The sequence below is a fragment of the Catharus ustulatus genome, chromosome 6, assembly GCF_009819885.2.
Source record: "Catharus ustulatus isolate bCatUst1 chromosome 6, bCatUst1.pri.v2, whole genome shotgun sequence".
Lineage (NCBI taxonomy): Eukaryota > Metazoa > Chordata > Aves > Passeriformes > Turdidae > Catharus > Catharus ustulatus.
The window spans coordinates 12,081,059-12,108,759 of NC_046226.1; the positions used below are offsets into that span (position 1 = coordinate 12,081,059).

At 40.1% G+C, this 27,701-nt stretch overlaps 1 protein-coding gene across 6 annotated transcripts in view; it reads left to right on the top strand.

Moving 5' to 3' along the window:
• Window positions 1-27,701, top strand: part of BEGAIN (brain enriched guanylate kinase associated) — a 159,685-nt gene that overhangs the window by 30,860 nt on the left and 101,124 nt on the right. For 2 of the 6 annotated variants that reach the window (XM_033062691.2, XM_033062694.2), the window contains exon 2: window positions 13,695-13,723. The exons of 1 other annotated variant lie outside the window; for it this stretch is intronic. In XM_033062691.2, coding sequence (XP_032918582.1) covers window positions 13,710-13,723 — 14 coding nt within the window. In that variant the 5' untranslated portion in view covers window positions 13,695-13,709. Of the gene's footprint in view, window positions 1-13,134; window positions 13,724-27,701 lie in introns of those variants that run through there. 3 more of the 6 variants (XM_033062690.2, XM_033062693.2, XM_033062692.2) reach the window with 3 other exon arrangements.

The following is a 27,701-nucleotide window of genomic DNA, read 5'->3' on the forward strand; positions in this document are numbered from 1 at the left end:
TGATTACGTGCACAGAAAGTAGTGGCAGCTCTTTTCAATGTGCTACAAATAGAAATGCTTTAATCAGAAGGAAAGTCCCCTTCTTGCACTCAAGAGCTCAGGCAAGGCTGCTCTGGAGGAGACAGACACGACACTGCCTCTCAACTCTTTTTTCACTCTAAAATAAGCCAAGCAGGTATTCTGACCACAAATGGTCAGTTGTCCTCTGCCCAGAAGAGAAATAAGGAAAAGCCTTTTTCTTCTTCGTGAAGCCTCTATAGCAAACATAATAAAGACCAAACTAATGAGATTCTATGGCACTTAAACAATAATCAGTAGAAATGGATGAGAAATACTTTGCATTGTCTATCTCAACTACCCTACAGAGACTTAGCATGCATGTGCTCTTTATAGCTGAGCTCCATATGGAAAGATACATTTTTGCTAACTCCTCGATTCCCGAGAAGCTATTTCATACAGTTTGTTCTTTGTTTAATTCTTTTGTCTCTTCAGAAAGGCATGGCTGAGGGGAAAAAAAAAATAAAATTTGTGAACTCTCCTCCTTATTTTTCAGAAATAGGAATTTCACTCCCTTACAATAAGTTCTGCCTGGCACTATGGTTCTTCCTGCTTCATTCATTAAAAATAGCAACGCAGCAGCATGAATAAATCCTTTGGGATTCTACATTAAATGCAGAGTCTTGCATCCTGGGCTGGCTTACATCTGTGTAGCCCTTTTGATGTCTGTTGGCACACCACTGCAGCTGTCCCTCGTAGTAGGCATTTGAATTGATTAACATGCTTGCTGCTTTTTTATTTCTCTCCTGCTCTCAGGGCCTCACCCTGAAAGATTTACTGCACTTTGGAGGGGCGAGGTACTTTGTAGATGCTCTGAGGACAAGATAATTGCTGAATCAAAATCTCCCATAGGAGCGTGAGCTTTGAACTTTGCTTTCAAGATTTAAATTCTCTATTTCTCAGCATGTGTATAAAAAATTGTCAGAGAATGTACTCCTAATAAGATGCCTGTAGATAACCAGGGGAAGAGAGAGAGCAGTCTTTTAAAATATTGCTCACTGAAATTCAGACAGTAAATCTTCAGTCCAGCAAGTAATTAAACACATAAATAGTCACATGAAGTTCACTGGGACTACTCATGTACACAATTATTAGTATAAGCATTTGCACTACTGGGACTTAGTAAGGCAGATCTAATTAAACAAAACAAAAATGGTTAGCAACCCAAACTGGGTTGAGTCACTGTCAGAACTGTTTCTGACTAGTTCATTGTTATTCTGGACTGAAGATATAAACCAAAACTCCTCCTTTCATTAGGTGTGGATCCCAATGTTTTATTTTGCAATATCTAGTGGCATTAACATATTTTAAGAACTATCAAAGAGAAGATTTTTAGAGGATCTGTGGTTGCTAGGAGACTGCTGTTTCGTCCTGCAAATCTTTCACACTGCAAAGAGCAAACTGGCAATAATCAGGTTTTCCTGCCAGACAGCACTCAAACAACTGAAGTTTATGGCTTATTGTTTAAAAAATATTATTTAAATGGAAGTTTGTACAACAGGAAAATTTAAGAGTCCTTGGATTTCTCCAAGTAGCTATTTATCTTGTATCTATAACATGGCACCCTTAAATCCTTTTTAAATCAATAATACCTTGGATGTCTGATATCTAGAAACTTGTTTTCAGTGTGCTGACAAGTTTTTGCCAGGACAGGAAGAGCTGAGCTCATTTAAGGCAGTTCAGAGGGAGCATTTGGCCATCCCCAGCCCTACCACATCCATTGCTTTACAGGCAGCCAATCTGCACCCTGAGCCACCTCAAATCACCTCCTTTACCACCTGCACCTCTGGCACCTCCCAGGTTACAGCCACAGCAGCACAAGGGCATTGGTCTCCCTGGCACCTAACATCTCAGAATTTGTGCAGTCAGAGGTAGGGGTGCCACCCTGTTCTTACACTGACTCCCTCTCCTAATTGTAACTAAATTAAAGGAAATAGCCCCTATCTGCTAAATCATTTTATTGCAGTGACTGAGAGGGCATAGTAAGGATCTAAGAAATCACTCAGGTCTATAATTTGGTGATCTTTAAAATTCTGTATTCTTTATGACCCAGGAGCTCTGCTAAGCACAAGAGCATGCTATTTTCAATGAAATAACACTTGTGATCAGAGCTCTCTATCGGTTTTATGCTCTACTGGATCACTGCCTTTAATATGGTTTAAATAGGTATATGCTACAAAGGTATTCACCTATGAAGAATAATGGCTATTTTCTCATTCTTGACTTTTCAGTTATTCAGTGTAACATCACAATATTAAACTCCAATCTGTAGGTGACTGGAGCCAGCCTTTTTATGGATTTTAATCCTGATCCTATTTAACTGCAAATGCCTTCATTTCTTGCCATGCACCAGGACAGAATAATGTCTGATCTGATCCTTCACTGTCCTCATTTAACACCATGGCCAAACTTTTTTCTCCTTCAGGTATCTGTAAGAGTAAATGAAAGCAAGTGCCCACAGGGACAAAAGTGGGAGGAGAGAGGGTAAAATGGACAAAGGGTAAAATGTTAGCTGAAGTCACAGTGTGGGTGACTGTCATTCCTTTCAGAAAAACTATAGCTTCCCCCAGAGTCTTCTGATAATCTTCTGCTTACTCTGTAATGATTCAAACCTGGATTGTAATTATATTTAAGCACTTTATAATTTCAATCTAAAGCCTGACAGTTCTAAGCAATTACATGTCCTAAATGTGGTATTTGTCCCCCACTATGGCAAGATAATATAGTGATAGTAGCAACGAACATGGCTGAATCATTGACAAATTCAACCTTAACTATCTTCTCCTGCTCGCCTTGACAACTAGACTATTGAATTCCAGCAGTATGAAAATCTAAAAATAGCACTGTGTGAAGAAAGACTGCAGCAAAGCCACTAGATAATACAGGCTCAATGCTCCTGTGAAATGTGACACGTGCAAAAGCCAGATGTAATTTTAACAATACAGCTTCCTTTTCGACAAAGGAATCTCCAGAGTCTGATTTAATGTCTCCACAGTAAAGCCTGGCAATTCCACGTTTTGTGTAGGAGTAAGAACAGACTTCTTTAAACTCCCAGAAAAGAAACCCTGAGAAGAATGTTAATGCACAGTGCAGTGAAAATAAAAAGACCTCTGATGACCCTGTAGCAATTAAGACACCATTCAAGTCCAGCATAAAATCACCTAATATTATACTTCAAATTATTTCAATGACACCAGTGGATCTCAGCAATGCTGACACACACCAGTTATATTGGGACTTTGCAGAAAAGAAAGTCACTGCAGATTAGGAAATATTCCTAGACAATATTGGAGAGAGAACCTGGCTGGCTCATGCAGGAGTGCAGAGGGAAACTGGCAAAAGGAGCTTTTCTTACTTTCATACCCTACCTAGAAAGTAGTACAGAGACAGATGAAGAAACCAGTTAAAAACAGGGGAGAATGAAGTTCAAGTCTCTTCTGCCTTTTAATATCACTGCCTAGCCTTGGGACTCCCTTAAGGAACTCAAGCTTTCTTTAAAACAGAACTTCTCTCAGCCCTATTTTACCTAGCAGATTAATTTCATGGTAATTAATATTCATCATCTTAAGGATCTAAGTGAGTTATCCATATAAATGCATTCATGTGTTATATAGATATATATCAGTAAAATTATGATGATCCCTCTTTATCTCTTGACCTCCCTGTGGACAGCAGAAAACACTACAATTTAACAAAGACTGAGATAGGCTTGTTTTACAGATGCATAATCTGCATGTACCCTAAGAAAACTCAAATGTAAGGGCTCAAATGTACAAGGCAGGTTTTGCATTGGCATAAAAAGAAAAACAGCATCAACCAACAGCACTTCTAGGAATATGATCTCCTCTTTGCTTCCCCACATTTATTCTTTCCTGGCACTTAAGTCAAAGCTGTGACTTGAACAAGTCCATTTCATTGGAGTAACATCCTAGTTCCCTTCTAGTCTGGGTTCGGGAAGATTTTTTTAATCTTTTGTGAAACTCCTGTTCCTTTGGTGAAGAGACTGGTTTGAAGGAGGAAGATCAAAGATCTCCTTAGCATTATTCTCTGACCTCATTCTTTTATTGCTTAAGTTCTCTCAAACAATTATAGGCAAAAATCCAAATTATCTATCACAGGCCATGACTTTTTATTCCCTGGAATTACTGTTGTTCCAGAAATAGATGTAGCACCACTGGAATGACTTTGAAGCCCCACTCCTGTTGGTTGGAATTAGGATGAAAAATAAGGCAAATCATTAAACAGATACTGTTTTCCACCAGTGTTGTGACAGGAGAAATGAAAGCTTTGAAGTTTGCCTTTCTTTTGAAAGAAATATCTGTGACATTGCCTGGGTATACTGGTGCACCTTGTTTAGTTTACTTTTCCCTGTCCATAGACAAGTTGACAAGTGACAAAAGTCATGAGCACAAATGTCCTACTTTTAGGAGACCTGCTCAAGCGTCCACTGTACAGGTCCCAGGGAAGCAGTGGTGCCTTGGGAACTGACTCATGCTGAAGGCAGTAAAGCAGAGAGAAAATTCTGTTTGTTGCAAGAAACATTTTCACTGATTTATATTGTCCTTTGTTCATGGGCTCAGAAGAGTCAGGAAGACCATGAAAGGTGTCTGGTCTGTCCTCCTGCCCCAAGAAAGGGAAGTTGTATGGAAATCCTTCCAATCTTTATGGAACATGCCACAGCTATTATGGGAAATCTCCTCGGGTCATATCTATCTCTGTGATTAAAATAATACCTCTATCACTTTCTTTACATTTTTTATCTTCACTTTGAATCCATTATTTCCTATTTAATCCATACTGAACACGAAAAATGGTAATTTCCATTCTCTTTACTGCCTTCTTTACCCTGTTTGAAAACAAATAGCTTTATTCATAGAAATCTTGGTTTTGCTAGGAAGTTTTTTGGCTGTCTCAGGATTCTGGTTGCCTTTCTCTGAACCTTTCCTTTCGGGGTGGTTCTGGACACAGGACACAGAACTAGGGACCACAAAAAGAATTAAAGGTGAAGTTTTGTTTAACAGGTCCCCATATAATTTTACTTTTATAATCTAGAAAGGTATGGATGCAGTTAGAGCATAAAATGCATGTTTTGTAACAAACAGAGTTCTACAAGTGTAGGATGTATGAATTTTGCAGTTCTGCTTGCCCTCTCATCTCTCTCTCCCACTTCCCATCCTAACATTCAAGAGCAAAGCATCCTCACTATGTAGGGACACATGCAGAGATACAAAGGTGCAAACACAGGTTCATAGGAGCACCCATGTTAGAATCTCATGGGCCATCCTGGGCCATGATAACCCAAACCTTGGTCTCACCCAGTACAAATCCATACCTGCCCAGGCAGCAGTCAGTGCACCAGGATATTGCAGTTATTCCTGATGGTATCAGATACCACTTTTTATTATCTATTGACAAACAGGAGCTTTTAAAAGGACAACTGCTGTAGCTAAATGCTTTAATATCATGCTTTAATATCATTCACAGCTACCACAGTCTGTATCACAGCCAGCCACATGTGTACTGGCAATGTGCAGTTAGTAGTGTTATGTATCAGTTTAGGAGACAGAGAGTCCATTCAGTCAACTAGATTGCATTTTCCTCTGTCTCTCAGTCTCACTTACAGTATTTACAGCTGCACTGTCGCTGGTGGGGTCACACTGGATGGAGCTGAAATGTGCAGAGGATTGGTTGGGCAAGCAGTGTGGCTTCACCTCGCTATTTTAACCTTTTGTAATGTTACAGCATCGTAGGAAGATGAACAACTCTGAAAAAACAGTTCATCAATCCATTGTCACAAGTACTGCTGTGTTGCTGCACCATGAAGGAAACAAAAATACTGCACATATCTGTCCCTATTTTAGTTGGTCAGGTCATCTGGCAACATTTCCTTTTGATTTGAAGAGTTTGTACAGCTCCTAGCACTATGGATCCTCATCTCTACTGATGACTACCAGGACTGTTTCCATAAAAAACAAGCATTTAATCACGGTAGTTACATGCACAGGTTCAAATAACCTGTTTGAGCAAAAAATATAATGAGTCATTTAAATGGAGTCCAAACTATCATTTTAAGGCAGGAAGGCCCCTCTTTTCAAAGGTCTTTGTTCGGGTTTCACTGGATGGTTTGCCCAGTGACATGGAGAAGAAGTGTAGGGTTTTTTGGATCATTTTTTGAGAGAAACTGCAGTGTTCATGCTACTTGGGGGTACTGAGTATGACAGAAATCAGCTTGACTCATTGAAACAGCCATTTAAAAGCAGAACCTCTAGTGATACAAATCAGCAAGACTTCACTTCAGTGGAACTCTGCTAATTTACCCCTGTTGGGAATGTGGCTTTGAGACTCTACAGAGTGTAAAAGAAACTAAGGAAGCAAAGCAAAGGTTCTAAAATATTAGGAAATAAAACAGCTTGAGAATGCCATGTTTTCCCAACCATGCAAAAGAGAAGCCTGCAGGTTACAGTTTCAATTTAATATGTTGTTATTTGATACATGTTCACACATGCAGGATATGTCATGGAGAATTTAAATGCCTGTTGTGAGATAAATTCTCAATATTTCTTTTTATCCTATTTCTGTTATGATTGTTCCCCAGTCTGTTTCAGCCAAAAATTCAGTGAGAACAGACTTTGCTAATGATTTTTAGAACACTAGTGCTGAAAATGTCTTCAACCATACAGACAGAAAAATAAAACAAAAAAAAAGAAGATCTAGTGTATGTTGAAGGTCAGACAGAAGTTCAGAATAACTTAGATGTTGTCAAGTTACTAAAGAGATTCTCTGCCTCATCTTTCAGTATGAATGATAGTGAACAGGGAATAATTGGAAGATATCTGAGGAAGGATGAGGAAGATTTAACAGAAACTATCATAATTAAGGCAGATTCAAACTACTATTACTACTATTCGCTCTGCTGATGTCAGGAATCCTGCAGTAATCCCCAGCCCAAAATCCTGCTCAATTGACACATGAATAGGCAAGCTCAGAAGCAAAGCTTTTCTCTGTGTGCAATGGTACAAATATATCCTAAGTGGTGAGAGAAAATGTCACATGAAGTGAAGCGAAGACTTCATGGTCAAGCAAGCTGAGCAATCGAGGATGAAGAAAGGTGGCATAAAACACGACAGTTTTTGCAAAAGTAACTTTTTGTTAAGAGAAGCAATTTCATACTCAGGGAACAAGTCATGATCTATCTAGATTCGCACAAAGTAGCTCATAAACTGCTCAGTTGAGAATTACTGTCTAAAACTTATAAAATGGAGAGTAATTCAAGATGATTAATCTGAATGAAAAGCATATGTAAATGTTAAAATGGAAGTCTGTCATGTTGGAAAGGGATTATTGGAACTTTCAAAGATTTTGGACACATTTTGTTCCAAGTATTTGTTAGTGACTTTGAACCAATAAGCAAGTTTGCCTAAATAATAAAGGCATTTTGAGGTATTGACAACTATTAGGAAGCTCATACAAGTACTGGTTTATTTATTAGCAAAATAATGGAATTTTAACACAGCATATCCATATCAAGACTTTATTTTGTGAAGGTCATCATTTGGCAGCAGTAGAGAAACAGAGATCCAGGTGTGTTGTTAGACTGTAAAACAGCTGTGAGCCTCCAGTGAGAGAACCACAAGAAATCTGAGACGAGCCTAAAATGCACTGCCAATATATTTTCCTTAGAGTCACTGAAGCATACATATATCACACAAGGTGCTGCCAAGGTGCTTTGTACATGATGCTTATTCGGATCACCCATTTTCAAATCAGATTTAAGGTAATTTGGAACAGATCCAGAGAAGGAATACTGAAATGACTGAGGGAAAGGAGTACAATCTTCTGCCAGCAGTCAGAGAATCACATCTTGTTTTCCTTCTCAGATAAAACATCTCTTCATAAATGTGCATAGGAATGTAAAAACAGGGTGGGAGTAATAAGCTTTAAACATAAAATTGGTACAAGATCAAAGAGTGAACTGGTTATACAAAATTTAACATGGTTAAAATCACCCCCTGATTTCAACCAATTTAGTAGAAAAACAGAGTACAACCAAATCAAACTGTTTCAAGATGGATCCCAGCTGCCTTATGGACATTGCATGACAGACTACTGGTGTTCTGGTGCAGTGTAAAAATTCTGAGTTCTGAACTTCATCATCTGCTCTAAGAATTAAAAAAGACAATTTATCTTTTTGTTTACTGAGTTAGGTCCATTTATACCATATTTTTGCTGTTTGCAATTAGTCCCTAACACCTGAGTTTTCATTTGTAACTAAATGTTGCTGTGGAGGATTTCTTCTTTCACCCTAAGAAACATCAGAAGCTGGTCCCAGACAGGGAGGGAATGCTGGGAAAGTGCAATGCTACTCCTGGTGGTGTTGAAAGATCTATTATGACTTGCCTGTAGTTGGTAAGTCTGAACTGGTTGACAAATGCTTTTCCTTGTGTCCAATGTGAAAACTCACCACAGCTAAATGGACTCTCCCACTCTTTCTAACATGTGTGATGTTCCTCTTCCCAAGAGAAAATGTTTTTCATTTCAGTGGCTCCAAAAAGTTCCATGGTACGGAAAGGATGAAGGCTGTTATTCTTGGCAGCTTCTGCCTTCTTCCCTCAGTGTTAAACCTCTTCACCTTTTATACGTGAGCTATCTTCAGATGAGCATGGTGGAGGTGTTCTATTGCCCATGGTGTGGAGGGAGCACATGCTCTCCGAGCTAAATATCTATTACAGTGGCAACTGTGGACACTTGGACTCAATTTTCTGTGTATCTCCACGAAAATTTCAGCAGGAGTTTAACAGAAAGGTGATACTTCTTTCATAAACATCTATCAGATACATTCAATGCAATCAGATGCTAATGGACACTTCTTTCTGGCTCTTTTAAATTTTCTATAGATTAAATTTTAGTCTTTCTTCAGGCATTGCCTGAGTGGTACTTTAAAGCCAATAAAAGAAATCTCTAAAAATTGATTAACATCTAATTAAAGATTGATCCTATCAAGTTATGTAGTCTGTAATTTTTATTAAATCAAATCTTTAACTCTTGTGCTCTGTAGGAAAAGAAAGGGAAAAGGACCACAGTGGTTTCTATCAATAAAACTTTAGTACAACAGCAAGCACAAAAGAATGTCAAAGCTGGATTGAAAACATGTGGCAATTTACAAATGTGCCAGGAGTCCAGACAACTTTAGTTGTGAATAAGCTCTCATTTACAGCTTTCCTCAACAAAGAAATAAAAGTAACCCCCACAATAATAAACAAGTCTGAGTAAACAGTAAGAATAAATGAGGGGAAGCAACTTCCCGCTACTCTTTATTTTCTTGTACCTTTGATAGCAACAAGCCAACATGAGACTCCAAAGTCACTGAACTCAGTGGGAAGATTTGGTGAGCACTGAGCCAGACTCTGGGTCCAGTCCTTCCCTCCAGAATGAAACAGCTCTTTCCAAGAAAACAAAAGATAATAAGTAAAATAAAAAATTCACCTCCAGGGTACTTCTCCTTTTTCACATGTACATTGGGCAGATGCAGAAGGATGAAAATCAACCTTAAGATCCCAGAGGAAGGAAATTTCCCCAGACATCTGAAAGATCTGAAATCTCATGATTGCTTATCCCTCTAAAAGGGATCACAGAGTAAACAAAACATAAACACAGTGTGAACTGAATAGAATGATAGACCATCAGCATGAATTTTTCATTAAAACTATGTTTAGGTTCAATAATCAATACTGTAGACACTGATTATATAAAAAACCCAAATAACTAGATCACTATGCTAAGCTTTATGTCTGTCAATGACTAAGAATATTCTGCCATTGTCTTGAGCTTGTTTGACTCATTAATGAAACATGGAAAGATAAAACATTTGGGGATCACAGTATCCTTTGTTCACTCTGCTAACTTGAAAACAACCCAGAGGTTGTCGTGCTGTCTGAAAGGCCACAATGATATTCTAAAGAGGGAAAAAAGCACAGTAAAATTTCCTGGGGTTTCCATTAACAGCATCCATGCTTTCATTCAGGCCAGCAAATGACTTTGCTCTCAAAGAATATCAAAGAGAGTCAACTTGCAATCTATAATAAGTGAGGGGTGGGGGATTATATTATAAGAAAAGAAAGAAAAGGTAACTGATTTCTTTTTTTAATATCTTTTAAATGTTTTACATGTTTAACACTTCCAAAAAAGGTGAATCTTGGTAGTTGTTGGGTGTATCACACTTGCTTCCTTCAAACACTTGGGAAAAAATCAGATTTCTCTCAATATTATTAGGCATTGCCCAAAAGTGCTTCCAGGCAGAGTCACCACACCAAGTATGTCTGTAAAAATTAAAATCTTCAAACCTGTCTCAGTATTTTAAGTAAAGAGACTATATATAGAAATGTAGCCTATTGAGTTACTCAGCCCAAACTTTTTATTAAAAGCAAAAATTGTTATTTTTAGGCCAATTAAATAAATTCTTCAGTCATACTGCATTGATACTGTTTCTAAAAACCCATGTAAATAAATCACATCTGATATTTTTATAATTAAAGGTAATTACTGATCTTAATTTAAAATATTTAATTTTAAAAAATCACGCCGCTTCAATCACTGCTCAATTTTGGCATCAAGAATTACTTGAAATGAATCAACACATTAGCAAGCAAAAATTTATGGATGACTTACCATTAAGGACATTCTTGCACCAACATTTACTTTGGTCTATCTGCTTTGAAAAAGGTCCCATAAGACTTTTAGGTCAAGATTTGTCCTTAAAGTGGCCAATTCAGAGCTGTTAGAATATATTTTTAAATCAATTCAGTAAGATATTTCAGATAGGAGCCTTCATAGACAGCAGTGGGAGGATGATGCAACCTCTAAACTTCTACAGGCTAAATCAATGGCAGGGATCTGGCTAGGAACAGCAATTTTGCCTTGTAAAAATGTCACCTTGTGATTACAGAGCTGTTTCAGAATACCACTGACTTTTAAAATAGCTTTGAGTTGCTGAGGTACTTGGGGACGGGGGAAGGGGGGGAGAAAAAAAAAAAATTGAGAAAAAAAAGAAATGGAAGAAGGAGAAGAAAAAGGGGGAAAAAAAAAAACAAGGGTAAAAACTGACCTTTCTAAGGGACACAGCTATCTGAGAAAATAAACTGCTTGGGATGGAAGCTATGTTTCTACAGATGCCCCTGTCTTTGTTTTTGCCATTTCTTGTATCTATTTGACTCCCTAGCTGAAGCTAGGTCAATCTGCAGAAGAACATACAGGCTCTAGTCCTGTCCTGTGCTCCTATTTATTTACTGGAAGTGCATCCCCATCAAAAGACATAAAGAGCATTGCAGTGCTGCAGCCCAGAGAGGCCCCTGACCTGGGGCAGAGCATCCTCCTCGAGGAGGATTGATCTGAACCCACAGCTTCCACATCAGAGAGGAGCCATCTCTTTACTGCACAGCCCATCAGGGAAAGGCAAAGTAGAACATCCCCAATGGTCCAAAGGAAAATTGGCCATATTACATGGAACAAAGGGCTTTTGCTCTGAGGAGGTAAAAAAACCAGCCCTACCAGGAAAAAAAAAAAAAGTAATTGCAGCTTGGTTTACTTTTCTGGTTTGAATTGGTGTTAGGCATTTGCTGTGCTTTTTTCTCCCTACTAATTTCCTGTCAGGATTGGCAGCCAATGACTCACTTGCATTCACAGATGAGTATCACCAAAACATCAGTCTACAGCTCCTCTTCTCAATACTTTGATTTAATCACACAAAGCAACCCCCACACTGACCCCATGAGTGCAGCATTATTCAAAGCACTAGGCAAAAGCAAGGCCAGATATCTACCCTTTATATCTGCAGATATTGCCATAACGGAAGCTCTGAAATCAGGTATTCTAAGTACCCTGTCTTCACAGTGACTCCAAGAGTTCAAGGCAGAGAAATAGTGAGTAACCCTGCAAAAGAACTATGTCATGTCCCCAAAAATTAAAGGAACATGATGAGTAGGGCAGTGTTGGAGAGTTAATGTCTGGAGAGCCAAACTGGCAGACCCACGGGCTTGCCACAGTAGCTTCTAAGGCCCAGGGAGAAAGTCCCTGTGGTTCATTTTCTGATCAGCAACGTTGAATCTATTTCCTGTGTATTGCAGAATACACAGGATTCAATGGATAAACACAAATTAGAGAAAGCAATTATGGATCCTCAGGTTACATTTTTAATCTCAAGGTTCCACACACAACCTTGTGGTTCCAACACAGCACGTATGTAATAGCTGCTTACATAGCAAGGACCACGTAAACATGTATAACATATGTTACTGAGAAACAGGAGGGCTTTTCCTGCAGCTGGCTTCCTGCCTACCAAGTCATGGTGAATGGCTAAAATCCTTAATGTTTGTCATCAGAAATTACTATGCAAACACCAGCCTGACTGACAAGTTCTCTAACGTGAAAATCAAAAGTAAATGAGAAAAAGAGAAGACAAGTGACCCAATGAAGAACCAACAATTTGTCATTTGGGATGTTTCATTAGGCAGTTTGACAAATTTCCTGCTGGTTAACTGATTAAATTTACATTTCTCTATTTTTAATCTTTAATTTATTTCATGCTCAAATATGATTGTTAGCCATTAATCAATAAGGTTTAAAGTGGTCATGATTGATGGCCAAGGCTTTCAGTATAAATAAGAGATTCTGTGATGCTGGGATTTTTTTTGGCTCAGGAGATTGCAGGATTGCTCCGAGTGTTCATTCCTTAGTTACAATAAAGCGGGACTGGGAGAATTGATGAGCTTCTGTGCCAGTGCTGTGCTAAAATGAAATGGGAGCAGCTATTTAGGAACAGAGCAAGATAATGATTAAAAACAGAAATCAAGGAGTTAACAAGGCTATGCTTTGGAATAAGTTATTCCGGAGAAATGAATGAGTCCAGCGCTATAGATCAGTGGGAATGAATGTACAGCATGCATGGGGTGAGGAGCCCGGCGGTGGCTGAAGGCTGTGCCGGGTGGGTGTGTGAGGATGGCAGAGCCCAGGGAGGCAGGAGGCGAGCGGAGCCCGGCGGGGCAGCGGCAGCCCAGGGGTTAACCGGGCACCTCCACGCACGGCGATGCCGCTTGCCAAGGCAGGCAGCGAATTACTTGAGGAAAGTAATTGGGTTGCTCGCAACTCGCACCGAGGAGGCGAGCTCGTGTCCCTCCATCTGCCGGCTGGGGAGGATGGATCGCGCTCGGAATTCACGTGTGATGCAGTCACTGTCAATCCCCGGCAGCCCAGCCCCTGCCATGCCCACCGCTCACAGGGCAGCTCCGCAATCCAACTTTCCCTGGGAACCCCGGCGGGCTCACTAACCTGTTACTTGCTGCTGCTTGCTTTTCGCCTTTTTTTTTCTTCTTCTTTTTTTTTTTCCCCTCCCCGTTCTGTGCCTCAGCGCCACAACTGAGTCATTGTGGTGCCCATGGCTCGTGGGCTTGCCGGGCTCGCACCGCGCTCGGCTTCCTTGCCCGCTTCAGCCCGCGCCCATCCTCGGCTAATGCGGATGCGGGGCTCGCTCGCCGGCGCTTTGTAGCCACTTGTCGAGAAGCACTGGGAAAGCCTTAACTATGCATAAATCTGCAGAGTGAATGTTTTCTTTCATTCACTTGCTCCTATTATTTGATTTCTTGTAGGCCTCTGCAGCAGAAATGGAGAAAATAAGGTAAGTGAGACAGTTTATTTACATCTCATTATAGAGAAGAAATGTTCTGTTGCACAATGCACAGTACAGGCTCTTGGAAAATATTTTGCTTAATATGATCAGAGTAGAATACTGGATTGCATGATGATGCAAGGCAAGCTGTGCTTTAGAAACAAAAGAACAGGAATGTGGTTGTTCTAGTAAATCTATTTTGCAGGGATGTCAATTCAGAAAGCATGTTTTACACACAAACATGTTTTATTGCCAGATGCAGAGCATATTTGATTATATAAATGTTGTAGCCACTTGTCCATTTACTGCAAGAGCCTGCCATTCCATTTAATGAGGAAAGTGGATCAATAATTCATGAAAAAGCTGAAGAAAATATAGGCTTGACTTCAAAGCATCTAATTAATGTGGTTTGTTTCAATATAGCACTGTAACATTGGTGTTCGATTTTTGTTTTATATTGTATACCAGCCAGATAAATCTTGTCTCCTCTGTGTTTAAAATGTTGTCATACTGTACCAGTTTCTCCAGCACATCTCTGCTTTAAGCAAAAGGAGATGGGTCTTATAAGTTTTCCATCTCATGTCCTAGTGCAAGTCTGCTTTGGGGGATATTGCTTTTGTGTATGTTGTTGAGAAAGAAAAAGAAAGAAGAAAGCATTCTAGCCCTTTTTAATAAATGAATTAAAATTTAGTAAAAGCTCATCTACTAACACATTATCAAAGTGATAGGTACGAGATGAACTTTTTACTACCCTTTAAATACTTTTTGGAGCTTCTTTTCATAATCAAATACCCTGGCCATGATCTTACTTGGTTTTATTGGACAAGCTTAAATTCCTTCTCTGAACCTGGTGACTCTGGTTAGTGACAACTGTTGTCCAAGAACAACTTTATAGAGTCCTTCAGTTTGGAATGGCTATCCTGAGTTATTAGCAATGCAGAAAAGTTCTGAAATTCAAGAAATAACTGGGGAAGAAATGGCAAATGCAAAGCAACAGAAATTGGATCAAGTGTTTAATGAATTCTGGGCTGGAAACAGAATCCTGTTTTTCTTTTGAGGCAAAGGAGGTTAAGTCTTTTACAGTGGACTTGAAGATGCATGTCCAAAAGTTACTAAGAATGTATTTTTAAAGCACTTAACTCGTACACTTTTCTAGAGCCTCATGACAACAGAAGTATTGTAACTTTTGGACTGAAAGAAAAATACTGTGCAATATATTATGGATTTTCATGTATTTAAGCACTATAATGTTAAAGTTGTGAGTTTTTCCTGAGTAATGCCTGAGAAATTGCCTTGGTATGTGGACTGGTGTCTAACAAAAATTCCAAACAATCAGCTATAGTATGCACACTTCTGTCATCAATGACTCTCACAGAAGATGCAAGCGAATATATATTTACATGTTTGCTTGATAAGCATGTGTGCACAAATGCAATCTAATGCTTGCAATGCTTTCCTGAACATACCTTGGCCTCTGCTTTTAGTCTTGCCTATTCTGCAGTAATGGGCTGCAGAGCCCAGGAGAACGAGCAGAATGTTGTGAAAAAAATAAAGAATTTTCTAGGATGAGAATAAACATTCATAAAGTTCCATTTTCCAAACACCACAATTTTTGCAGCTGCCAGGCTTGCCAGTCTTTACCTCAGTACTCCCTGAGTACTACACAGATGGAAAAGCTGACCCTGCCCCACGGAAATCAAGTAGGAGCTTCACTATTAATTCCACAAAGAGAAGGGTCAGGTTCTCTCAGGAGTTTGTTGAAGAAATTTTCTGTTAAAGATTCCTGTGTGCAGAAGTTGGTTCTGGCAGAGGTTGGTCTCCATCACCCCAGCAGGTGTGGGGCCAGGTCCAGAGCTCCCTGTGCTCCCAGGCACAGCAGCAAGCCAGGCTGGGGGAGCTCCAGCAGGACCTAGGACAGAAGCTGCACTGCTCTGTCCCAAACTTTTCCAGGCTCCCTGCCAGCAATCATTCTCCTGGATACAAAGTGACAGAATCCTTGGCAGTTCAAGGAAACTATCTGGAGTCATTATCTTAAATAGCTGGTAAACTCACAGCCTAGAGAGAATTAGATTCTTTCTGAGCTTACTGAAGTGTGGTACCCAGGTAAAAAACAAATTACCCTGTGTTTTAACCACAGTGGCTTCAGAGAGGTCATGAAGAGAAATAACCTGAAGCTAGGAGAAGAAAGAAAGAAACGAGAGGAAAATGGCAGGCTGGGAGGAAAGAGGTATTTTTTGTTATACGCAGAAACCAGTGTAACATGGAAAAGCCATTCCCACATGACAGTTCATTGTGTTCTGCCTTGTCTCCTGTGCCCACCTCTTTCCTCACTCTTGTTTTGCTACCAGCTGACAATATGACATTCCACATCACCCAAGGACTAGGGGGTGAGCCCACACCAGGTGTGGAGCTGGGGTGCACAGAGGGTACAAGGCTTCTGCCACAGAGGGAGGAGAAAAGGGTTCTGTAATGAGCAAAAAGGAAACAAAACTTGTTAGAGAAACAGGACAACAGGAGCAAAGAGCATGACCACAAGACAGTGAAGCCAGGCCGAAAATGCTCAGGGTTAGAGTAATAGAGGTTTGCATTCCACAGTGCTCTTCAAGAAAAGAAAGTCTTTTAAATAAGAAGAACAGGTGACAGTCCTTGGGAGCCCACAGGGCCAAAGGTTTTATGAAGGCAGGTCTGTAAATCTTTGGGTGAGCATTTTCCAGCCCAGGAGAATAGGGATCCATTTGAGGCATCCCAAGGACTGGGGTAGCCAGGCCCATTCAGAGACAGGGGTGAATGCAGGAGCCTGAAAAATTAATCCACTGATGGCTCATGTTTTGTTCAGCCATAAAATGCATTGAGCCAGGCAGCACAAGCAATAGTGCAAACTAATGCAAGCCTTATTTTTACATTCCTTCTCTGAGAATCTGTCCAGAACAATGTGATTCATCTCACATAATGCAGCAATAATTCCCCTTGCAGACCAAGGAGCTGCTGTGACCTGCAGTGTCACATGCTGTCCTTTCAGCAGGGGCTTGCTGTGACAGAGTTATGTGTGGATGGAGCAGTAGGAAGCAGAGGTGGGAGGTTGTCAGTATTTAGCCTGACACAGGGACACTTTCCTCCAGAAGTAGAAACACATAATGTGGTGCTAAAACTTTGGCTGAAAAGAATCAGTTTTTGCAATGAAGTCTTCTCACTATAAATGATTCTTAGCAGTATAGTGTTTATTACATTTCCAGGTACTGATATATTAGGCAGAAGTAAGTCTAACTACTAATCACAAACCTCTTGAGGACTTATGTAGGTTGGCTGTGGATGGTTAGAGTCACTTTAAGCATTAATTACTGCTGACTCCAACCTTCTAAATACAGTTTTCTACATCTGGTTCTTTTTGATATCTACAAACAAGGACTGAAAATCTTATTTAATAAAGTAAATTTCAAATATACCTATGCTTATATCTTATTTTGACTCAGCAGTGTAATGTCTTTGGTGCATATAATGCAAGAGAAGCACAAGCCTTCCAAGCCTGAGGCCTTGTAGAACTGTGGTGGCTGGCACATAAAATTGCCAGTACACTCAAAACTACTCCTTTAAGTCAGATTGAACCCATAGAATGTTTAGATGTGCAAATGAAAGACCAGTTCCACTGCAACTCCAGTACAGATTCCTGGCAACTTTTACTTTTTTTCCATTCCATCCTGCTTGAAATACAGGTTGTAATATTCAAGCTTTCTAGTGAGGATGGTGTAAGGTTTGGCAAAATAAAACTCTAGAAATACTTTATACAGAAATATTGACCAGCTTCTCTGACTCTTTACACTGAAAAGTATCTCACTCCTCAGGAAATGTCCCTTAAAGAGACAGATATTGTTCAATAAAAGCTTTTTCTTTTATTTTTTAATATGCTCCAAAAATTTCAGTGATGGTTCAGAAACTCTATAAATCAATATTCTTAGTTCTAGGCTTTCAAGATCCACAACAGGCTGAACTGTATGTCTGAAGGTATACAAAACAGGACACATTGTCACCATCCCAGCTGCCAGGCTCACAGTGCCTCTAAAGAGGCTGAGTTTCCACTTTACAACATAATCATGGCATTCCTCAGCTTGAGGAATTGATAGGATTACTTTATTTTGGTAGCATCAGTAGGGGCACTTCACTAATTACCCAGGCAGCTCTGATAAAAAGTGTCCTGTGTCTCAAGGAACCTGCGAGGTAACATCTTCATTTCACTGTAGTCCTTGTTGCAGAACATATGAAAGCAAAGTGGTTTGTTTTGCACACACAGCTGTAGTAAGTCAGCAGCTTGATCCAAGTCTCTTGAATTTTTAGACTTGGACTTTTCTCAAGCATGTTTGAGTTCATCTGTGGTAAGGAAGGAATATAGGTTCCTTCAAAAGGAACATCAGAGGCACATGCAGTTCTAGGGGAAAGCCTCTGCCATGCTTTAGTGGAAATGTAAATATCTTCATGAATGCCCACCTGATCATGCTGCCTTCCTTGCACTTGGTATAAATATAGCCCTCTTCATATGCTAATGAACACACTGCAATTTCCTGCCATCCCCACCTTGTCCTTATTCCTCTCTCAGCCTGTATCTACTTTAATGTCACCATTTACTTGAACACAAGGGGGGGGATTTTTTTTTCCCAGAAAGTTAACCAACAAACATGGTTTACTTTACCCTAGGTCTGGTCTTCACATCCACAGCTGATATGCTGAGAGCCACTGCCTTGTACAGAAGCAAAATGCCACAGGACAGCAGCAGGGCTGTGCGGGAAGCAGCTCCACCATCTGCTCAGCAGTGTCTGCAGGCTCTAGTTAACGCTGGGATGTGAAACCCCAGCTGCAGACACAGGCAAAGAGATGGAACAGGGCAAGCTCAGAAGAAATAGAGCATAGGGAAATGCTAGCATGAAAGGGCCATGGGTTTGGGGTCATTAGAGGTGATGGTGAAAAAGTCATCAAGCTGGGTGAATTTTGGGTGCATTTTGAAAGATGGAGAAGAAAAGGAAAAGGATAAAAAAGCTGCCTAACATATATTCAAACAGGTAAAACAGGTTTTCATTTTTCCTCTGTTTTGCAAGCTGTTTTTATCTGGCAGGCAGTCCCAGGAGCAGTGGCAGCCCTGCAGTGCTGTTTTCAGCACATCTGGTTTGTTCATGCTGCCATCCAAGGTGTGACTGTAGCTAAAGCACATGTCTCTCTCCCCCCGAGACTGCGCTCAGCTTTGAGTTTGGTGGTTGTCAAACACAGCAATGGGAGCAGTGGACACACTCAGATATATTCACAGCCCCCAGGGGAACTATATCCCTGGAACTGGCATTGGTTGAGGCACAGAGCCATGCTGATCTACCTATTCCAGCACCTCTGAGAATTTTGTTAGTGCTGTCAGAGGCACAGTATGCTTGTGCAGCTTATCACACCTAATTTCCCCTATTACTATTCCCTGTGCTACTTCAGCTGAGGAAGGAGTGCTGCTGCTCTGGCATCCTACAATCCTGTGCCCTGAGCTTCTGTCAGCTGCCTGGAAGAATGACCTAAAAGGCAGTGATGTCAGTATGTAGGGAACCATCCCCTGATGGGGATGTAACAAGCTGATGTAACAATTGTTGTGTTATAGCATCCTTTATTTCTAGACAAATACTGAGCGAAGCAAAAGCATCCAGCAAACAAGAAACATGACAGAAACAGAGGGCAGAACAGATTCAAGTTGAATGAAACCAGGTAGAGCTGTGCAAAGTGGCCTGCAGGGACAAGTGGGAGATGAGCAAACATCTGAAGAGACCAAGGAAGTAGGTAGGAGTAGATGAGCCATGCCATCAGCCAGGAGCTGCAGTGAGTCATGGGGAAGAGGCTGGACCTCAGTGATGCCTAGCTTACAAATAATGTTCTGCCTACCCCTTTCTTGCAAGGCAAAATGCAACACTGAGCAATGCCATGAGCTTCTCAGAAAAGAAAAATAAATAAAAGGAGGCGTTTTGGACAAATATTTAAGAGAAAAAAAATCCATTTTGTATAGTGCTTGTGACTAGTTCAGAACTTTGTACCATAAGGAGCAGAACTTACAGAACAGTTTCTCTTTTTGTTGTTGGGTTCTCCCCCTTCAAGCTCCAAAGACACAATTATCCATGATTCTAAGAAATTCAAAGGTGGGAAAATTGGATGCATCCCCTTTATTGCTATTAGGCTTCAGTTTATGTAAGCACTTTGACCAAAGCTGTTGGGGGGTGTGTGCTGAACACTGAAAGCAGCAACTTGTAAAGCAAACAGTGGCAGCCACTGCAGCAGTAACAAAACACTCTTGTAAGATGAAGAATGTAAGAGGTTTCATGCTATGAACCCCAGATGGTTCAAGGACAGTACACTTTGTGAACTGCACTTGAGTGTGCTCTGTGGTGAAATCAAGTAGATTTTGAATGCTTGCTGCTGCTACAGCTCACAGGCTGATGAAAGAAAGGAGATAACTTGTCTGCAACACTTTATTACAGGCTTTTTGCAATTTCCAACTCTGCTGCTGCTGGCATGGCTTAGGCAATTTAATTTACCAATCAATTCTTGATTTACACACAAGTGACTTTAGAATGCATTCAAATAAAAACTGTATCACCACATTTGATGCAGTGTTCTTTAAAAATCAAAAGCATCTGAAGTATATCAAGACTATCACATTAAAAAATTGAAAAGACTGAATTGTCATTATGTTTTAGTGATAACCTAAAGCCAGCTTAGCATGAAGTACAATGTGCTGAAAAACAGGCAGTAGATAGTGAAGTGTAACCATGCTTTTTGGAACTCATGAATGTGAGAATTGTATAATATACAGAGCCCTCCAGCAGAACAGCAGAACCTAAGTGCCTGTAGCTCCTTGAAGGATTTCTCCCATGTGTGTGACCGTCCTACTGCTCATGTGAACTGTTGTTATTCAACTCTTCCAGGAGAAGCAGGATCCACCTCCCTGAACAGTGCAGAGTCACTGCTTGTTTCTTGGTTTGTAGTAATGTTTGTACTGGGATAAAAGTGAGGGCCTCCATGTCACATGCAGCTATATCATTCCTTAAAGCATTAGTTTCTTCACATATTTTTTTTTAAGCTCTGAAAATCATTGAAAAATCAAATTGTCAACCTGAACTTTCCCACCTGTCACCGTGTCAGCAAAACCTCGACTGAGAAGTTGAGTTCAAGTGAACATATACACACAACTCATGCAGCAGACTTGCATCTAAGAGGGCAAGCAGTATTTGAGCAGCATGTTGTTGGCAAAGCAGTGGCTGACTGACTTACATGACATACTAGGACATCATGACTACACAAATGTCACTTCAGCTGTTCTGAGCAAAATGCAAATTTTTACCACCACGCCTTGATTTTTTCCATTTTCAAAAGAAGGAGGATAAAGAGGATGAGGATGTTGTAGAAGAAAGGAGGAGCATCAAACTTTTTTGGAAACCACTGGGCCCTTCAGGGAGTCACTGCTATTCCACAATGACCCTCATGTTCACAAGAAACTCTCATTACTCAGCAGCTCCAAATTGCTGCCTCCTGTTCAAGACCAGTTTCGTGTCCATGTCAGAGCAATAGGTCTTAACTTTGAAGTTTCCATACAAATCAGGTCAAGCAAATGAGCTCATTTTATGTTTCTGTTAGCTATAACTGCCATTTAGACAAAAGGATCAGCTTAAGAAATTGCTCTATTTTTAAGGCATTCCAAGAACTATAGAGAAATTCCCAGTAATGAATGGCTACTTAATCTTTTCCCTTGACATCACCCAAGAACTCATTCTTGCACTAGGCAATTTGAAGAAAGAAGCAATCAGCACTCCTCTTTTCTGTGCTTTCTAGTTTAAAAAGTGTTAAATCTTTCTGCTGCTATCTAACTCAGGGATGCTGGCTTAACCAAGGTATTGCACAAATTATCACAGTATCCAGTGCTTCACCTGTACAGAATAGTCTGCAGATAAGAAAAGAAATTGCCTATATAGCTGCATAATTGGTCTTACTGCTAAGGGGTTCTACAGATGTAGGTGTTTGAAATTACATTTAAGTAGCACTAAATCTGTGACATGTGACTTTGCATGTTATTTAACTAAGTTTGTAACTGCTGGGTCACTTGGCCGTTGAGATATGATTTCCTCTTTTTATGAAGCCTAACTCTGTCCTGTAGCAAGGAAGAAGTATTTCCAAGGAGTTAATCAGAAACAGTGCAGATCAAGGTGTACCAAATACATTCTAAGATTTAAAGCAGATCCATGAGTGGATGAAAAATAAATATTTTGCATCTCTGCCCAATATTCTTATCAATTCATTGTGAAACTAATAATGTACATTCATGGACTCATGAACTCATCCTTAATGATGAGGCAAGTGCTGTTTTCTATAGGGAAATCAGATGAAACTACATTCAAAGAATCTGAAGTACTGAAACAGTTCTGTTTGAATTCAAAATAAACTGTATGTTTATTTTTGACTCTCAGTTTATGAATAAAAATGATGCTTTTATTTGTATTTGCATTCAGATTTAGATTGATAAGAGACTAAGAAATAAAGAAGGAAAGATTGAGTCAAATACTCTGAAGACTGGATGGAAATTAGAAAAACAACAAACTAGCCCAAAGCAGTGCAAGTAGAGTGATGAAAGAGCAGCAATAATATTTAAGTAATTACTTGGAAAGAAACAGCACACCTCAGCACACAGAAAAATTTGCTTGTTGCAGTCACAAAACTAACCAGGAAGTTTGTACACAAGCCCAAACGGTCGTCTGTCCTTTCCAGTGCTGAATTCACAGATGGGCTGTTGCTAAAAGGGGTGCATGACTGGGCTGGGTTATTTTTGTCCAAATCTGCACAGCAGCTGGCCCTCAAATCCCACTTTGCCATCTCCTTGCAACCCTGCAAACCCAGTGCCGGGCAGAGCCATGGGGCAGGAAACACCTGGAATCTCCAGCCACATCAGCAGTGTGACCCTGACAAGTCTGAACCTCTCCAGATCCACCTCAGTTCTGAGCCTTCACAAGCTTTTTAGAAAAGAAATTTCCTGGCTTATCCCTGTCCTTACTGTACCAATGTCACCAGGTGGGATAGGCATGAGGGCAGGTTTCCAGGTACATTTTCAGCCCACCCTTCAAAACATGGTCTGGAATAGCCTAGTTAATGCCAGTCTTTGCTCTGGAGCCCATAGATATTTGACAAGCTTGCAGAGGTCCCCAGGTAGATAGGGCTGGTGAGGCTAATGTGAATGATGGAATTTTCTGTTTTCTCACTTGTGGAAAGCAAAGCAGTGCCCTTGCTCTGCAGCTACTACTGCAGAACTAGTGCAGCCCCCTTACTAAAATGACATTCCCAGCAGTGGGGTCTCCCAAAGCATATTTCCATGTTTTTTTGGTCCTGTTTTATTTCTTCCCGAGAAGCAAATGTTCTGTACTAAACTCTTCCACTGCAGAAGGGACCAAGAGCAGGAAGCCTCTAGGAGATTCACAGTAGACCACAGTCCCACGTGAAGGAAGGACCAAGGGCCTTGGCATTTCCATGAAGAAGGTTAATTAGGCCTTTGTATAACTCAAAGGGTAGCTCTGGCAACAGACCATATGAGCAGGAGAGGGAAGAAATGAGTCATAGGTAGAGGAGACTGACGTGAGTCTCTTTGGGCCAAATTTAGCTGACCTATACTGTTTAGTAACAAAGCAAATTCTCCCTCCCCGCCCCACTTCCCTCCTTCTCAATCTACAAGAGAAATCACAACCTGAAAGTCATGACTTTTTTTTCTGAAAAATTAAAAATACATTAATTATAGCACTAAACAGGTACTCTGCTGACAAATGTCAGTTCAGAGGACTAAAGCTGTCATGTCTACTGCATATGATGCAAAAAAGTTCTAGATGATGGTAACTTCTGAACACAAGAACATTTTTTTTTCTCCACCTTGACAAAGCTGCTGATGCAGAGTTTTACAGTAACTGTAGACTTCAAGTTGCTTTCCTATAACTGTGTTATGCTTTTTAAATTGATAAAGCCTCAGCAGATTCACTTACTAGAGCTGACGGGCTTCACATGCTGTGAGCTTCTGGAGGGTTTTCTTTACAAACTAGAACTGAATATCATCTAAATGTAAAAGAAAAAATCTCCAAGAGAGATGTCCCATTAATTCCAGCACATAGTGACTTGGAGCTGTTTGAAAAAAAAAAAGTGTTAATCTAGACAGTTTGGCTCAATATACTTTGCTTTTAAGAGCATTTATTTTCATCTAAAAACATTACTTTTTAATGCAGTGATAACCCTTCCATGTTCCAGTGTGGAAAACAACTTTTATTATAACCTGAGAATGTCAAGCAAAACAAGCATCATTTTACTTGGACTCAATGAACATGGAAAGTTTGAGTTATAGTTTTAATAGTAAAATTTTAATGAATGCTTTCCAGTAACACAATGTGGACTGGACTTCTCTACTGTGGCTTTGAAGTTACTTTGCATTCTCATTTCCGTCCCCCAAAGAGAACTCCAAATCCTAAAACAGTAAAAACAAAGTCTACTAGGATTTTCATCTCAAGGTTCCTATAGCACTGAACTACTAATTATCATGGCAGGCGGAGCAGACAGTTCTGATCAAATTGCCAGCCTGGATTTGTAGACCATCCCCTCTCCTTATTCATCATCTCTATAGGCACAATATTGGGAAACATCTGAAGATATAAATAGGCATAGATATGGTTGCATGCTGAATTCTAAGTAACTGAATGAATCCATTACTGCATCCTTGGAGGACTCCAATTTTTTCCCAGAACTGCAACTGCTTTTTGAGTGTTATCTACCTCATTATGCATAGATTAGCTACATTACATATTGGTTTGCACAGACCACACAGAAGCTGAAGAGTTCACTACAGTTTTGCAGAGAGATTAATGTAACTGGAAAGACACTCTCTTTTTCTAAAAGGCTATGCTATTTATACTTTTTTTACATTCACGTAAACAATAAAGCACTCACATGATACTCCTGCCATTAATACCCTGAGTGTTTCCAGCTATAAGTCTGCATTCATGCACCGATAGCTGGCATACAGCTGCAGCATGGATTTATGGCAAAAATAGTTTCCTCATGCTTTTGTTGTGAGCCACACAATTGGAGACTGGTTAACTGCAACTTTCACAATGACAGCAGAAACAGTAAAATCAACAAAAACTATTATTCCCATACTAGTGGCAGCTCTTTTGTAGAAAGCTCTTAGCTGCATTTTCTATTCTTACCCTGGCTACTTTCTTCAGCACTAGAAATTAGGGCATTGGCTTGCAGAGTCGTTGCCAAATTTAAGGGCAATTATGCAATGAAAAGAGGAAGTATGAGAGGTCAGAGATTGTACCTCTGCTTGAACTGCAGGTGGTGAAGGTGCTGCCATGACTGAGTTGAAAATATTGACTGAGGTCCAAAGATTTGAAGCCTCTGGTGGTCTTGCTCTGCAGACACAGGTTCCAGCCACAGTCATTAGGATGCTCTCTGAAGCGCTGTCAAAGTTCAAAGGATTTCCTTCTTTCATTTTTTTTCTTTTCTTTTTTCGAGTACTAAGTCACAAATTACCATCTCCTCACAGAACACTCACCACTCTTTCCAGAGTAATGAAGAGTTGGAGTTAGAAGCTGGCAATCTTTCATGGGCAATGTGTCAGACTGTAATTTTTGTTCCTAATTTAGTTTAAGCATGTTGGTAGACAGCATTGAGAAGCTGGGATCCATTGCCTCTCACAGATGCTTCTATCAAGATGCTGTAGATCCCAAATCCCAGCCCTGTGCTGACCCTGTCAGACTAGCAGAAATCCCCTGATGTCAGCAGACCACTGGCAGCCCTTTAGAAAGAAAATTTTATAAATGTGCAGAATACTGCTTCTATATTTTTCCCCTGACTCACTCACTCTGCATCGCTTGACATTTTAACATATTGCCATATTAACCACCAAAAGTCTGATCTATGAGCATGACTTCAAACATGTATTTACAAGAGCAGAGATGCAGCAGCATATGGACCACCAGCTGGTGAGAAGTAAGAATGATACTTTGTGGAGCTTGAGTCACTGAGTAAATTTAAAAAACCCCAAACATCTCTACTGTCAAAAAGTTAGAGACAAAAGCTTGGTTTCTTCAAACTGGAGTACTTTGAAAGGATGACTGCAACAAGGCCAGTACTGAGAAAGCAAAAAATCTGGAGGCATTAAATAAACTAGAAATTACATTGTTTATTATAAGTGGTATATGCAAACAAGATGCTTCCTGCTAAGGTTGTAAGAAATAGTACCACAGAGGGAGTGATGTGAGACAGAAAAAAAGAGTGATGACAGTCTGTTCCTCTGGAACAGGAGGAATAAAAATCACTTTCAGACTGAGGGTGATGCTGGGGGAAGTGCTTTTTCATTGAGGTCACAACCACCTACACTCAAATGCAGAAGTCTCCAGCCTTTCTCCCCACCTCTCCCTAGTCTTGTGTGTTTTTCTCATGTGTTTCCCACCCATTTGCCTTCTGGAGGGATTCTCCTCCTGCTCCATCAACAGCTTCACCCTTTCCCTCCCCAGATATTGAGTTAGGTCTGCAGAACATTAGCCTCTGGTATATTTTCCACCCCAGCAGTTTTTGAGAGATTAATCTCTTATTTAAGTCACCTCAGCTTCAGTGCTTCCAGGAAGTAGTGTGCTCCTTCTCATCCTAGCTTTGACCCTCAGACTATTATTTTTCACCATATTTCTCCAGAAACAGCTGAAAACTCCATGCCTAAGGACATGCAACTTTAGCAAAGATTATTTTTCATCTAACTTCAGAGACTGAGGTTTACTTTCCTGCTTTAATGCCAGTCTGTTTCATTATCCTTTTTACTTTTCCTATTTCCCTTGAAGCCCAGGTAAGGAGAAAGCCAGGTTTCATAGGACAGCTCTGCAGTCTTTGCTGTGCTGCCAACACTGGTCCCCTCACCTGTGATCCCATGCCAGCCCAAGAATTGTTCTGTGGCTTTCTCAGAGCCTCAGAAAGATGCAAGAAAAGGGAGACTCCTGCAGTTCCAACAATGCAGCTGCTAATCAGAAGCTGTTTTTCAATAACTGGGAACTTTTTGAAGAAAGTAGTAAACAGAAAAGAAAAAAAATAAAAGGAATTTTGGCTAAGGGAAAGATTCATAGATAAACTTTTTTTTTTTGGTAACGAGGAAGGGAGATAGAGAAGGAAAGGCCTGTTCCTTCTCAAAAAAAAAGAAAAATAGAATATTGTCTGGGGACTATTAAATAACAATATAACTAATTACCAAGATAATTTTCTTCACGCTGGAGCACCAAACAGCTGAAATACAGAAGCTGCTGAGAGCACTTACTATAGTAAATTACTGAAACGCTTCTCGTGGTTTATTTTGCTGAATTAGGGTACTAAAAGGAGATTGTTGCATTATTGCTCTATTGACTCTTCTACTTGTGATTGTTTATTATTAGATGCATAAGTACAAATCTGACAGGAAGGTCAAAGTCACTAATGGTTCTCATCAGCTGTACAGCATTACTGCCTTGTAAAGGTAGACACATGGTTTACCTACATAATAAGAGTGATGAGAGTGATCATTAGAGTACTTAAATATTAGTCACATAAAAAAATAAAGCCTCTAAACCAGCATGCAAAGCATTCACATTGTAAATGTTGTATTGCAGTGTGAAGGAAATAAAACCCATGCCTTTTTGCCTACCCTTCCCTGAACAAAAAGCAGAAGCTCAGCAGCAAGAGAATGAAATCTAAAATCATTGCTTTCACTGTGCAGGTTTGTTTGACCAGCAAAGGAACTTTTGCACTTCTAGATGTCATCTCTGTCTCAGGAACCCTCTGTGGCTCCTGCAAGCATTTCTCCCTTCTAAAAGGCAAGGCTGAGAACGACCAAGTAACTTCTCAAAGTTCTTTGAGAACTTTGAGGGGTTTCCATCAAAGCCGAGAGACCACATATAGGGATTTTTTTGTAATATGGCTAAGAGGGTAGAGA